Consider the following 15,598-nt stretch of genomic DNA (forward strand, 5'->3'; position numbering starts at 1 on the left):
AGAACATAATTAACAACAAGTAAAAGGAATGTACCAGAATTATAATAGAGTACAAGCGTGATAATAGGAGCTTCCTATGACCCCCTGGTGAGAAGTCAGCTCTCCACAAGAGATGGAAAACTGCAGCTATCAAGAAATGTCAGTGAAGAAACAAGAAACAACAAATAATAAATAAATGTGTTGGTGTCAATTATTAGCAAAACAATTGAATAAAGCAGGTCACGACCACATGCCTCTGAGTCTAACTGATGTCCTGTGTGTCCTGTGTCTTATGTGGGAGAGTTAAGGGTTCCCACATCAAAGTATCCCGGATCCCTTCTCCACCGGAGGTAAGGAGCCCACGTCCCTTCAAATTTGGGCAGTAGCTCGTGAGTTTTTAATTAGGCACCTCACTGTTGGGATGCCCTAAATCTAATGTGTCATTAGTATCTTTGAAGATACCTCCCTCCGAACCATGTACTGCTGAGTGACTGTCTGCTTTCCCTTTTGTTCTAGTTTAAAAGCTGCTGTATCTCCTTTTTAAAAGGTTAGCACCAGCAGCCTGGTTCCACCATGGTTAAGGTGGAGCCCATCCCTTCCCCCAAAAAGGTTCCCCAGTTCCTTACAACTGAATCCCTCTTCAGTGCAAGCACCATTGTCTCATCCACACATTGAGATGCGGGAGCTCTGCCTGCCTCTGGGGACCTGCGCGTGGAACAGGGAACGTTTCAGAGAATGCTATCCTGGAGGTTCTGGATTTAAGCTTTCTACCCAAGAGCCTAAATTTGGCTTCCAGAACCTCCCTCCTACATTTTCCTATGTTGTTGGTGCCCACATGTACCATGACAGCCAGCTCCTCCCCAGTACTGTATAAAATCCGATCTAGGTGAATTGTGAGGTCCGTCACCTTCACACCAGGTAGGCATGTTACCAGGCGATCCAGCTGTCTAAATTCCTAATAATCGAATCACCAACTATGAAGGCTAACCTAACCCTTCCCTCCTGGGCAGTAGCACTGGGGGGACATTCTGTTCGAGAGGACAATGCATCACCTGGAGAGCAGGTCCTTGCTACAGGATCCTTTCCTGCTGCACCAGGCTGATGCTCTCCAATCATGAGACCTTCTTCCTCCAAGGCAGCACCAGGGCTGCCAGTCTGAAATTGGGACTTGGCTACTATGTTCCTGAAGGTCTCATCTATATACCTCTGTGCTTCAGCTCCTCCAGGTCTGTGACTCATTCTCAGAGACAGGAGCTCTGTGCATCGGATGCACATGTACTTTACACCAGCAGGTAAAGTCATACCTGTGACACTCGATGCAAAAGACTGGAGGGCCCACCCCCCCTTGCTGCTGGACTGCTGCCTTCATCTCAAAATGTGTTCAGTTCCTAGTTAAGTTTTAGGTTGCTATGGGAGTAGGAATGTCTAATTAGGGTTCTTTAAATGTATTAGTGTATTCACTATATCTCTGGTAGTAGCCTACAAGGGATTGATCAAACTTAAGGTGTGGGGAATTTGTGAAGTGAAGTTAAAAGGCTGATTTTTTTTTTTGTGTGTGAGAGAAAGTGGCATCTGCCTATAAATTAAAGGATGAGCTAGGGGTGGGCGGGTTGTGAAAACTAACTTCTGCTTATTAGCTGAGTTACTGGACTATTTAAAAAACAAAAACACACTAAATATATGCCAATAGTTTACTTCTCCCCAATCTGCGTTCTAATACTGAACCACACCATCAGGTGATCATTGGATCCCAGATGACTGTCTAATACCTCAGAAACACTGTCCCCATTGGTAAGCACCAGATCCAGTATTGCTTCCTCCTGTATGGGCTCTGTTACAAATTGACAACTGCAGCCAGGATGACCCAAAACATCCAGAGAAATACCCTAGCAATTGCACCTCCCTTTTCATAGCAATTGTGAATACCCTCCATTACGTCTGTCTGCAATGGCGGTCTATATTACACAAATAGAAATGTTCCATTCCCTCTTTCCAGATTAACCCACAGTGCTGCCTCCTTACTTCAAGTTCTGCACACTTATTACTTTAAATATATATGTTTTTGTTTATATGTACTGCTATTCCTCCTACTCTATTCTGCCTAAACAGATTGCAGCCCGATTCAACTATCCCCCAGTCATAGTTTTCCATGTACCACCTCTCCTAGAGAGTCACTACATCCAATTCAGCCTCTTCCATGACTGTCTCTAGATCTAGGAATTTGTTTCTCATACTATGAGCATTAATGTACATTGCTTTTCCTCCCCTTTCTATACAAGTATGTTTTATTTACCTGAAGACTTTGTTCACCCATCCCAGACAATTTAGTTTAAAAGCCTTCAGTAGGTTTGCTAGTCTGTTCTGAAGACGTTAAGCCCCTTCTGCAACAGGTGAACCCCATCTCTGCTCAGATTTCCTTGAAACATTTTTCTATGGTCCAGGAAGCCAAAAAATGCTCATTGACACCAGCTATGCAGCCATTCATTCGTCTCCAAAATACAAGCATCCTTGTGCACCTATCTACTTTACCCTCTCTCCCAGAGTCATGAAGTTCCTTTTGATATGATCGGTTGGTACCTAGTATCGTTTATACCAACACTGATGACCAGCATCAGATAATTTGTCAGTAGGCCTGAGGACATTCTGCAAGGTCTTGATTTTGGCTCCTGTCAGATAGCACACTTCCCAGATCATATCTGGTTGATAGACAGATGCTTCTGGGCTACTCAGAAGCAAATCAGACCACTGCCTTCTAGGGGCAGTGATTGTTGAGCCTGTAGATTTGGGGTTTACAAGTTTTGGTTCATCCTCTGCTTCCAGGGCTGCATACCAGCTTTTCAGCCCCCTTTTAAAATATTGTTGCCCTAGGTATTAAAAATAGACCACATCAACTAGAAATTCAAAAATTCCAGTAAGATACTACAACATCAAGCTCCTCCAGAAATGTACTTAGTTTAATCTATTTGCAAATGACAATTCACCTTAAAATTACTCACATCCTTGTAAAAAACACTTTCTCCAACTGATAACTAATTTATCCTACCTAGTCTATGATCCTAATCTGTTTACTTATGAACTCTAACCCTGACCAAAATTAAAAGAAATAGTAGCTATATTAATCATGCACTTATGTATGCAAGGCCACTAATTGATATCACAAACAATTATCCCAAACCCCTTAGATGGGCAGACAAGCAGTTAGATTCTCAACTGCTACAAAGTCATTGAACCAGGTGTCAGATGGCCCAATCAGGTGATGTGGTATGCCTATTGTAGCCTTATTCACCTCGAGAGCACCATAAATAGTAAAAACATTTTGCTCCAGGCAAGAGTCTGGCAAGGACAATATCTCAGGATGTTTCTGCAGTCAAATAGGGGTTTTGGCTATCAGCAGACTACCCCTGTCCTAACAAAGCTAAGGGCGATCATAGGAATATCTTAATAGCCCCATCTTAGCTTTGCCAAGCATGGTTCCTTCAGTCTGTGAAGGAACTCCTATCTGCATCCAGAACTGTCCCTGTCATCAGTTTGATGGAACAATGTTCCATCCCATTCTCACATCCCTAGATCTAACAGCTTGGATGTTAAGGGGCTGTTCATATCCTTGTTTGGCTGCTTAGATGAGGAATCAAAAGTGCTTTTAGTTTGGTAATAAAAAAGCTTTTCCTAGTACCTCCTATTCCTTCAAGTGGAAGAGGTTTGATCTCTAGTGGGTTGAGAAAGTTATTTCTACAGGTGTGAGCCATTACAAGTCTTTTGGACTCTCATCCACCTCAGGTTTAAAAACAAACTCGGTGCAAGTGCACTTGAGTGCCATAGCTGAGTACCACAATCCACAGAACAGAATTGTGTCTCACCCACTGGTTGCCAGCAGTATCTTGGGACCTCAGTGTGGTCCTCTCCTTACTCATGGGGCTGCCGTTTTAAGCTGGTGCACATGACACCACTCAAATATTTACTCTTAAAGCTGACCACACCTTAAAGGAAATGGCAAGGAAGATCCGCAAGTTACAGGCACTGCTGTGTTACCCATATTGCACAAGGGTGTTCAAACAGGATGGTGTTACGCACACACCTTGTGTTTCTACTCAAGGAGGTTTCTGTTTTCTATTTGATTCAGTCAAATTGTCTGCCAATCTTCTCCTCCAGGCCTCACACAACCTGTGGAAAAACTGTACCACATGTTCGTGGATCAAGTGTGGTGGAATATCTTATTGGTTGCCCCCTCCCCATTTTCTTACATACATTCATGTAAATCAAGAGTAAACTCTTTTTAAATTCCCAGACCAACCAATAAAAGGCTCAATACTAGAAAACAGTGGTAAAGGAGAAAAAATGGCAACACACATTAATAGATGTGTCAGTACTAAGACTATTGTGCACTATGTGTAGAAAGAGATCAACTGAGATGTAATCAGAGACTAAATTGTGGCCTAAAGATACAGAAACAGTTCTGTTTGACCACCACTCGCCTGATTAAAAAACATCCAAGCTTACCTCAGTATTTGCCTATATACAAGCTTCAGAAAAAGTTGTCTTTGCACAACGTATGTATTAAGAGCAGCACTAGCTGTGAGCCAAAGATTGAGATCCTACCCAACATATCCTGGCTTAAGAGTGAGGTTCATGCTTGTCACTGGTTGTGACAGAAAAACTTGCAGGATAGCTGGCTACAAGTTACAAAGGTGCAGACAAAAATTGGAAATCCCAAGAAAATCAGACTATTTAGTGCAAAACTAGAAATACATTTCCTCCTCCACTTAAACCAAGCCCCACTGTTACTCTTGTGGGGAGCAAAGGGGCGTTATGTTGGAGTTGCTCAGCTCCTATCATTGTTCTTGTGGATGATGCAAGGTGCTTTGTTGCATAGCACTCCCGCACCAGTATCTCAACTCCCTCTGTCCCCTGTGCACTGCAACCAGCCAGTCTCCAGCCCAGACTCCCATTTTAAAGCCAGTCAGGCTCAACTACCTACAGCCAGCCTCCAGCTCCAGAGACACCCTCCCCAGTCAGTCCCTTACTGGCTCACAGTACAGGCTACCTGGATCCGTTGCATAAATGCTGCCGCTGACAGCACCACATGCTTTCTGCCCATCTTGCAAAAGCACCAGATCAACTGTTCAAGACCAGAATGAGAGAGGTAGAAAGCAGTATGACACCTTCATTGGCAGCAGCATTTCTGGAGGCAGTAGTCTCAACTTTTGAGCAGGCACAAGCCCCGATGGCTCACCCGATTCCAATTCCTATACTCTTGGCTGCCAAAGATAGTCTACCTTGACAGGAAAATGACATCAGAAAATTCTCCCAGCTCTTTGTGACCATCTCCACCAGGGGCAGGTTTTCCTTCACAAGACCATATAAAGATCCACAATGTAAGGGCAATTGCAGTTTCTAGCACCTTCTGCCACCTCTGAGGAAATATATAAAGCTGCCATGAGGAGCTTGACAAGCCAGCCTCGAAATAGTGTGAAGTGAATGTTTGTGTCACACTAGGTTTCCCATACTATTCTGAAGAATCTTTTAAAAATCTTTACCTATTCTAACTCCTTCACTGTGTTTAAATCCTCCTGCAAATCACCTAGTATGCAGATTTACAGGAAAAAAATCAAGGCAGGGGGCACCAAAACAACCCTTGGCTTGGGGGTCCTCACATATAGGATATTGCATGTGTGCAAAAAGCCTTCTAGGCTTTTCCAGCCAATGTGAGGACACTATATATATAGTGCTGGGCAATGACACTCACATGTGGGACAGTTTATCCTTCTGTCCGTGATGAACACCAGTTACAGGTAAAAATATATAAATAAAATTTCTAGATTAACTTTCCAACTTTAGTTCAAGTTAGTTTACAAGTTTTTGTGAGCAACACACACAGAGGGGGACCTGCTCAGCAATACAAGTACAGTATGCATCTCCCTTTCCCACATTTGAGAGCACAAGTTTTTGGGAAGAGGACTTCTTTTCTTACCCACTGTGCTTATGCAGCTTGTTTCCACCATTCATTATATCCCTGAAGTTAATCTAGATTTTTCTTACGAAGCATGTACAATGAGGACAGATATATACTTCCTCTCCATATCCCCAGCAGAGTAATAGGGCAGATGGATTCAAAGACAGTACAGATACACTGGGGGAAGTCTCATACTTACTTTGTCCACTTCGTCGCTCCAAAGCTGCAGGGAGAGTCACAGAGTAACAGGAAAGGACATGAGTGCTGAAGACTTCAAGAAACAAAATACAACAGGACTGATGAATTACAGTAACAACATGGTGGGTGGTGGGGGATGCCAAGCACCCTAAACCAGTAGTAACCATCGGCTGCTCACTGACTTGTGGACTCAGCTGCTCAAGAAGCCACTAACTCTGGAGAAAACAGGTCAGAGAGCACAGAGCTCTTCCTTGCTCGGGTCTGTGTTTGAGAAAGGTGACTCACCCTGCAACATGGTCAAGTCCAAGGAACTATCCCATTGTTTAATACCCATATCGAAAGGCATCAGAACCAAAAAAGGACAAGCCACAACATGTGTATGTAGTGAAATAATCTTCATTTTACAGGAACACTTTCAGCGCTATGCAGAGCTGGAAACTAGTCCAAGAATAGACAGCAAAGAGAGGAGCGTCCCCTAGACACAGATCAGATACATGCCCAAGTGCAGCTTAGGTCCCCAAAAATAGACTCCTCCCCCCCCCCTTAAATTCTTCCCATCTCCTATCTCAGGAGTTTTTAATTTAAAACCACTCTGATTCAACTCTAGGATAGTAAAGTAAAATAACCTGGTACCTGAAAAGAAAAGCTTGGAAAAAAGTCCCATCCATGTATCTGTGGTTAGTGGCATCCCACATACCCTGCTCTGGTGCCATGCCAGCTGGCTAGCAGTTTGCCGAAACCCTCAGGACAGCTGGAAGGGCACCAGGAAATCAGGAGTATTGCTTCTGCAATTAGTCGCAGGTATCGTAACATCAAAAAAAAGGACAATGTGTAAAAATGATTGCAGACGATGGACAAGATCTGCTATTGTAGCTCTGTGGTGTCTCCTCTACTGGGAAAGAGAGGTCATCCCTGTCAGTCCCAATCTAGCAGAGGTGAAGCCTGTCCATGGGGCTACAACCATCATCCCCACAGGTGCAGGTTCAGTCCACCAGTGGTCAGAGCGAAAGTCACTGCTGGATTTTTGACATTTTAGTGAGCAATGCGGACACTGTACAGACACCCAGACTATGATGGGGCAGCAAGGACATTTAAACAAACAGCCTGTGATGGTTGCTCTGTCGCTACCCCAAAGAGGTGCTCCTAATCAGTTCCACCTGGCTAACAACCGCTACCCAAATCCCATCTCCCCTCTCTCAGAACGGCTCATAACATGGATACTGTTTAGTAAGCTGCTGAATATTTTTACAACTTTAAACCTCACATAACCTGCTGAATATTTTTAAAGAGCTTTAAACTTCACATAACTGAAGGGAATTCAGAAGAATCCCTCACTCCTGCTTCTCCTCTATATCAGGATGAGTCCTATAGACCAGATTGTGAGCAGTCAGGGACATTTGAAACTAGATGTTTATTGCTCCTCACATTCTGTAACTTGCAATTTAAAACATTAAAAAAAAACACCAAACAAAAACTGAATAAGCAAGGAATGGTCTGGAATACGTTAAATATATTTAGGGATATATCCTAGCCACTGAAACCCCCCCACACACACACACGTGATATGCTGCTGGTCAGTTGCTCCTAACCAGTCTTCCAGGGCCTACAGCCATGTGCAGAGAAGGCCAGAGCACACTGCTCTTTCTGGGGTATATGTTCTTTGCTCTGCCTTGGGTTAGAGAAAATATTCTGTGTTTGAAAGACATGTGGAGCTTTGCATGTAGCGAGGTGAATCTGAGAATTACATTAAAGGATTCCCAAGACTGGCTGGAGATGAAGAGATTAAAAATAAAAATTTTAAAAAGCAGGATTTTTGGGACCATATATTCCTTGCTCTTCCCCTGCACAGGCAGTGCTGATAATGGGGGATGCCTAAAAAGTGAATTAGTACAGGGAGGCAAAGAAATTCATGCTCTTACCGCAGATGCACTGGCTGAAAGGACGTAATTACGAGGTCTGGTCTCCTGAAAATCAGGCAAAGCCTAAGGAGAATAAAATTCACATAAGAAATTACTCAGGAAAAAAAAAACGACGAAAATGAGCAAGAAGATTAGTCAGATGGCATAAGAACACTAGAGCCTCCAGCAATGCGTGATCCCTCAAATAGGGTAACTTCTTCCTGTTCTAGTGCATCAACTGGGGTCTGACTACTCCCAAAAGGACCTCCCACCCAAAGCATCACAGCACCGCATGCAAGAGAGCACTCAAAAGGCATGGAAAATGTAAGAGTTGGCTATAGCCTGTGGCAGGCGGAGAGCCTGTACACCCAGCAGACTGCTGTGGCCTGCGGTAGTCAGAGCCTACACAGAATCAGTGAAAGTTCTGTAGAAAACAAAATCACCCACAGCAGGGTAGGACAGGAATACTCACTTCCCCTTCACACTTTGCAGATTATAATAAAATTAAAAAAAAAGCCACGTTTAGAAAAAAACAGTTTAGAAAAGGTCTCCTAGCAGAAACGGTTGAGATTTTGCAATGCCTTTCTCCGTATCACTGAGACAAGCAGGAACACTGAAGTTACTTGGGGGCCAATGGAATAAAGTGCACCCAGCCTAACATGCGGTTGGATGTGCATTTGGGACATGCTAGACTAGCACCAGATGCAATGAGGTGATTAGCATGTCCAAAACATGTGCCCAAACAAAGGGGTAGTTGATAGCCTCATCTACATGGAATGTACATGTCATGGGCACTATTAGCTATTAAACCCCCCCCCTCACCCCATGCTGGAAATCATGGGGTGAGGGGGGGGGGTCAATCTGCAAGTTAAGGACTCAGGAGAATATATTTTTAGTTTCTCATATGTGGTTCCTCCGACTTTGTATCATTGTGATATTTTTTCGTTTCAGTGATAAAAGGAGAAAAATTCTAAGTTAATTGCAGATGTTTTCTGAAGTGCCATGGCTTAACTCTCAATCACATCTAGGGTATTCCTAACTACTCCGACTCCACCTGCTCCAAATCCCACCCACTACATAAATAAAACTTGCAATGTACACCAGAGCCAGCCCAGTTCAACTTTAGTCCTGGAAGTGAAGGATTAATGGAAGATTACCGCTGCCTTTGCCTCAGCAGCTTTGGCCTTCTTCAGCCTGGCTTTGCAAGCATCAAGGTCCAGGCGGCGGTTCTGCAAGAGTCGTCTTTCCTTCTGCAGAGAAAAAAAAGATAAGCAGAGTTTGGGACACTGAAAGACATCCTGGAAGAAAAGATAAAAAGTTTTTGCTTTGACAGCACATGCAAGAGCTTACAACTTAACACAGCCTCAATTGCTGAAGTCTAGAGGGTAACACTGACTTTTAAAAAGGGATCCAGGAAACTATAGACTGAAGAGGGTCGGGGGAGGAATCCCCCTTGGAGTGCCTCAACACAGCAATCAAACCCAACACTTGCTGCAGACATCTTTGTCCCCCTGTTAGATATTGAAATAAGAGGATGGAATGACTCCCCTGTGATGAGAGGCTGCACAGGTTAGGGCTCTGCAGCTTGGAAGAGAGGGGCATGGTAGAGGTTTACAAAATCATGGAGTGAAAAGGGTAGATAAAACTGTCCTTTACCCATTCCACCCCAAATAACTGCAAGAAGTTAACCAGCAGGTTTAACACAAGGTGTAGAAAGTATGTTTTCATTCAGCACACAATCCAGCTGTGGAATCTTGTTGCAAGGAGGATGTGGTCAAGGTGACCAGCGTAGCAGATTTAAGAGAGGTTTGGACAAGTTCCTGGAGGAAAAGTTCATAACTGTTAGCCAGGTAGAACAAAGAAAGCTATTGCTATTCCTGAGGGCGAGTAACTGGAAACTGATCTACTTTGAGATCTGCCAGGTACTTGGGACATTGCCTGGCCGCTGACAGAGATAAGATGCTAGGCTCAAAGGACCATAGTCTAAACCACTTATGTTCCAAAGTTTCTTACAGAAATGGACCTCCAGTCCCCTTCCAGGAAGCTGCGCAAAGGGGTTAGGAAGTTGATGGAGGACACATGGATAAACTCTCTCTCTGCTCCTCCTAGGCGCTTTTCTGTTTCTCCAACCTTGAGGAGAGTCGCCCCTAGAAAAGAAAGAAATTGAGCAGAGAGGGTTATTGCCACAACCCCTACCAAAATCTGTTCACAGCAAGTGTGTCAGCTACCAATACTGCTAATGGGCCTCTGTTCCATGTAGTGCCAGACCAGGTTTAAGGCAGTTTACTAGGTAAAAATCACTTTCCCGTTCTGTTTCTACCTGTATAAAGAAAGAAAGTGGTTTACCCCCACCTCATAGGCACTAGAAAAATCACTTACCTGCCATAGTTGTTCTGAGGGCATGCTCCTGACATACAGATGGGCTCATGTGCCACCCTAAGGACCCTTCCAAGCCTAGGAGGTGAAAGGTTTAGAGCTGGGCCTCATTGGCTCTAGCCACCAGCAATTGTTCACGCGGGGTAAGTCTTTATAAAGCAAACTAAGGGTATAAACACCAGAGGGGAGGAAGCTGGATTCTTATGAATGCTTCACAGCTTTCTGCAGTTCCGACACTCAGCACAAGTCTCACTTATCTGTGGGAGTCAACAGTATTCGCACACTCAGTGGAAACTGCCAAGACCGGCACAGCCCTGAGAAGTCAGCAGTTGGACGGGTTATCACTGCTGCATGTACTGTAGTATTCCATAGTTTTTTTTTTGTACCACTACTCACCATATGGGGTTCCTGGCCCAAACTCATTAGCTGCCTCCATCATGTACTGGGCCAGTAGCTCTGCATTGGTGGTCCGAGCTGGCACCTTCCGGTCCAGTTTCTCATACAAGAATTCTTCTACCCGGGCACCTGGAGGAGAGCAGAGACACCTGAAATGCTACCAGCGATCAGCATGGCATCCAGCACCAGACCAACCCAAAAATAAAAAATTCAATGATACCCAGTTAGAGCACAACCTAAGGCAAGCTGCAAGGACATTCACCCCAGTTCCCCCCTTAGTCAACTCACACACACAACAGCCTACTTAAAACATGCCAGCAAGTTCTCCCCAGAACAAATAGCCAAAACAAAGTCCAACTGCAGCGTCTTCAGCACCAGGCAGCCTGGCACCCTAATACAAAAGCCACTACACCTCTAACTGCCCTTACTTGGGTTAGGCTGAAGTAAAACCTCAGTCTGATGCAAGATCTTTTCAGTCCAGTTCTTGGTGCTATCTGCTCTGGCCAGCAAGTTCTCAAAATGGGCATCTAGTTCCGTCTTCTCAGCCTGCCCCAGCTTCTCCTCTGTGAACTGCAATAAATAAATCAAAGCCCACATGAACTGAAGGGCTCCCTGGAGAGGTGAAAGTAGCATGGACTTGCGCGATATATCAACAGCATGAGCTCTCTTTGCTGGGAAAGGAAAGAGCACCAGAGATACAACACAATACAGAGGCAGAATACAGCAGGTTGTTTAGGTCTGGCCAGTGGGCCAAGAAAATTGTTCTATGGTTATCTTTCACCAACATACAGAGGGTGGCAGTGGCATCACCCATTAAAAGGGGGGTCAACTGGAGGCAAATGACTCCAGTAACTACTAGAGCATCCCCTTCACCCAAACAGAAAAAAAACAAAGTTTTGCACCCAAATCTTTGAAATGAGAACATGGGGGGGGGGGGGGGGGTTGCTTAACCAAGTCATATTCCTATCCCCTTCTCCTCCTCCATCTGTATCCAATGAGCAAACATAACAGCTATACCCCTCCTTCCTACCCCTCACTTTATTCAGCCAGTTTATGAATATTTTTTTTTTGCTGCCATGTTTGTCCACTTGGATACACAAAGAAAAGGTAACAAATAAAAGCCAAAAGGGAGTCACATGATGTGGTGAGGCAGAGCAGACATGGGAGTTCAGGCTCCAGGTGCCATCCCCCCCCCTCTGTCAGCGGTTATCCAAGCATCCATGACTTTCTGCTCTTTATTTCTGGATCTGTGGACTGGCCACATGTCCATAGATAAGTACATGCAAGATTGCCAGGTATTATGCCCCCGAAAGGGGGGGGCAGGGAGAAGAGAAAGGAAAAAGCAAAGGCAATTCCAGACAAAATGGCTGCAGCGAAATCATTGTGTTCTCCCCTCACCAGCGATGCTATCTGACTTAAACGCCGCAGGTCGTGAATGCAGCTTCTGCTTTAGATGCCAGGTTCAAAAGACTTCTTGGTGCAGATTACAGATCTTAGGAGCACAATTTCCAAACATCCAAGGATGAAAATCGCAGAAGGTCGAATCTAGTCTGGAGGATGATTCCCTAGAGATCACAAAAACTCTGCCCTGGAAGAGGGCCTTGGAGCTCAGGCGAAGAAAACAGGATCACGATGCAGCAACATAAGGATCATGGGTTAACTGGAGACCATAGAACATAAAAATTTGGAGATCTTTATAGAATCGTGGCTGCCTGAGGCTGCTGTGTATAGAGGGCTCACCATCCAGGAAACAGGCAAGAGGGAGAAAAATATACCCCGCATCATTGATAAAGTTTTAATCTGGCTACACAAACTAGTGAAAGCATACCGGGGGGGGGGGGGGGGGGGGGGGGGAAGAAAGTTACTTTTCGAGAAGCGTTTCCTATTAGACTGTTTACCCCAATATGCATTGCACTCAATTTATGGCACACTGACGAGATAAATCCTGGAACAATCAAACAGGTGCATTTCCAGCTCCAATACCTGCCAAAAGCTCCAAATTTGGCACACATTTGAGATGGTGGCAGATGCATGAGTTTGCAGATTGCTTACTCTGAGTTGTAGTTGTTGATATTTTAAAGTTAAGTTTTTAGCCTGAAAACTAAGATGGCCACCGCATCATTGTTTTCTGCTCTGGCTCTCCAGTATTAAAGTTGAGAGGAATAACCGCCTGAGCGTTTATTCCAGACTGGCACCTAGCTTTAGTCCCTGCCACGCCAGTACAACATCCTGGTTGTGGACCGAAGCTTTTACATTGGGTCACCACAATCTGGACACAGCAAGGTTGGTGACTATTGCTTGGTGTTTAGTTCGTGCATGGCAGACCCTAGGACAGGCAAGGGGGGAGAGGGTCACACCGGAGGCGGCTTCTGTCCATGACAAGTCACCGATTATATCTACTGGGGACCCACTGATATTAAACCCTGTGCTCCACCTGTTGCTGATGGGATATTGTAGCCTGCAGGAGCACAGACATTGGAAGCATATCTGAACGAGTAAGGACCCTTTCTTCTCCTGAGCCATGCTTACAAAGCTTTGTGACCCACCAACAGCCTTGGTGATAGTACTACTGCTTCGCCTGATTTTATCCAGGACACAAGCAGAGCTAAAGGGGTTTCCCCCCCCCCTGCTGGTTTTGTGGTGACAATTGCTTTAAATTCAAAGAATCATCTTTACGAGGAGGGGGGTAATTTTTGTCATTTTGGTTGGGGGGGCCTGGCCCCCCCCCCCCCCCCGAGGGCCCAGCAGCAATTCTGGGGACCATCATCTGAACCTAAGAGAAAATAGTTTTACATTCTATGATGTTCATTGTACTGGAGGCTTTCAGTGTTTCCATGTCTGTTTTGCTCTCTATGCTCAGGGATAACAATTAGCTTCATTGAGTCATGGATATGGAAGAACTGGGGTGCAGTTTGACACTTTCTGTAAATTTTTCCTTTGTGCTCTCATATCCTATCTTCAATGGCACTTTCTTGGGGGGGGGGGGGGGGGGGGGGGTTGATTGTGCCTGTACACGTTTAGAAGGTGCTCCATATCCAGAACATTTTGACTGGACTGTTAGGAAGGGGGTAGGGAAGAGAGTAGTCTATCTATTCACAAGGGTTCCCCGTGAATAATAGTGGGGAACTTTGTTTTAAACAAACATTCTGGTTGGATTATTTCCTTCTAGTAGAAAACAGGGGTCCATATGGACATGTGAGTCTAGGCTGGGAGGCCCATAATGCACAAATATTGGGGTCTTTTGATGGTATGATTGACTTTTGACCCATGGGTGATGGAACACGATTGGCCTTGGCAGTCCTATTAAAACTCACTAAGAGTTCTACAAGCACTTAAGTGGTCCAAAATGGATATAGCCCGTCTTCAAGAGACTCACTTCGATATAGAGAGTAAAAAACTGCGATGTGGGTGTGTGGGATTGTTACACTATGCCCCTGCAGTAGGGAAGAAACCTGGCTTAGCCATACCATTTCATAAGAACCTGCCCTATTCAGAAAAAGGAGAGAGAGTTTCAGGATCCGGAGAGTAGATATTCTATCCTGGTGGGGGAAGTTGAAAGGCAGGGACATCATGTTGAGTAGTTTATATGGCCCAAATATTTACAACTGTGTGTTCAGCAGGCTGCTAAGTCTTTTTACAGTACATAGGACAGGCTAGTTGGTCAATGTGGGAGATTTTAACTATGTTCATGATCCAGGGATTGATAAGTCCCTGTACAATACAGAATCAGGGCATAGATCAACAGAAGGATATAGCCTATATGTGCAATAATATGCAAACTTTGGATCTATGGACGGTGTTGCATCCAGATAAAAGTTTATACTCGTGTCTCCAGAGCCTACAATTCTATTAAGTATTTATTACAAATTAGGCTTCCAAGACTTATTTTCCCAAATTAGTGCTGCAACAATTGGCACTGCCAATGTCTGACCACACCCTTATATGGATAGACAGACTTTAGGTTTATGAAAAGGGAGAATTATGGAGCATTCCATCCTTTGTAAAAAGGACTGGAAATCCTTCTTGCCTCAATCTAAAATGGATACAATTTGATTCCCATAATTCTCAACATGCTTTCATCCCAAGTCTATTTTGGGAAATTAGTAAGGTTGTGCTAAGGTGAGAAACACTCATACTTGAAAATTAAGAAGATTGTTCTATTCAGCAGTTTGTTCCATCTAGAATCCAAATTGAAACCGACTAAAGAAAAAATGATTCAACACCTATCTGAGGAAACCAAATTAGAATACACATCCACTCTTGCCAGTTTACAGACCTGCTTACATCAAAGATCACAGAGGATGCTTCAATACTCTGAACATACATTTTCAAGTATGGGAACAAGGCAGGTAGACTGACAAGGTAAAACTTTCATAGATAAAATTCAGGACTCATCAGGGCACTTGGGCTGTCCATCATCTGGATATTTGAGAGAGACAGTTCTATGAAACTTTATATTTCGGATGACAGAACTAGGGGTATAACTGAGGAGGAATCCTTTTTTTTGGATTTTGATTCTACAACTGGCATATTTAACACAGACCAATTCAATTCTTTGAGACTTTAAATGCTATCCAAAATAGTAAACAAGGAAAGGCCCCAGGGCCAGCTGGGGTCTCATAAGACTATTACAAAATATTACAAACTCAGGTCATTGGGCCCCTAAGTCTTTATGCAGATGCTGTTGCAAAAAAAAACAAAACAAAAAAAAAACCCCCAACCTTCAAGAGACTTCAATAAGGCCTAGATAACAGTATTGGCAAAGCCCCAACACACCCTCCTTCCTGTAGGCCAATCTCCT

The 15,598-nt window shown here is 44.2% G+C and overlaps 1 protein-coding gene across 1 annotated transcript in view; it reads right to left on the reverse strand.

The window, feature by feature from the left end:
- The window catches only part of SH3GLB2 (SH3 domain containing GRB2 like, endophilin B2), a 101,211-nt gene that overhangs the window by 20,780 nt on the left and 64,833 nt on the right, over window positions 1-15,598 (reverse strand). The window contains exons 2-7 of the mRNA XM_029612377.1: window positions 11,226-11,367; window positions 10,798-10,926; window positions 10,039-10,172; window positions 9,183-9,275; window positions 8,047-8,109; window positions 6,129-6,152 (exon numbers count right to left, since the gene is read on the reverse strand). Coding sequence (XP_029468237.1) covers window positions 6,129-6,152; window positions 8,047-8,109; window positions 9,183-9,275; window positions 10,039-10,172; window positions 10,798-10,926; window positions 11,226-11,367 — 585 coding nt within the window. The remainder of the gene's footprint in view (window positions 1-6,128; window positions 6,153-8,046; window positions 8,110-9,182; window positions 9,276-10,038; window positions 10,173-10,797; window positions 10,927-11,225; window positions 11,368-15,598) is intronic.

This window comes from Rhinatrema bivittatum, chromosome 8 (genome assembly GCF_901001135.1).
Source record: "Rhinatrema bivittatum chromosome 8, aRhiBiv1.1, whole genome shotgun sequence".
Classification (NCBI taxonomy): Eukaryota; Metazoa; Chordata; class Amphibia; order Gymnophiona; family Rhinatrematidae; genus Rhinatrema; species Rhinatrema bivittatum.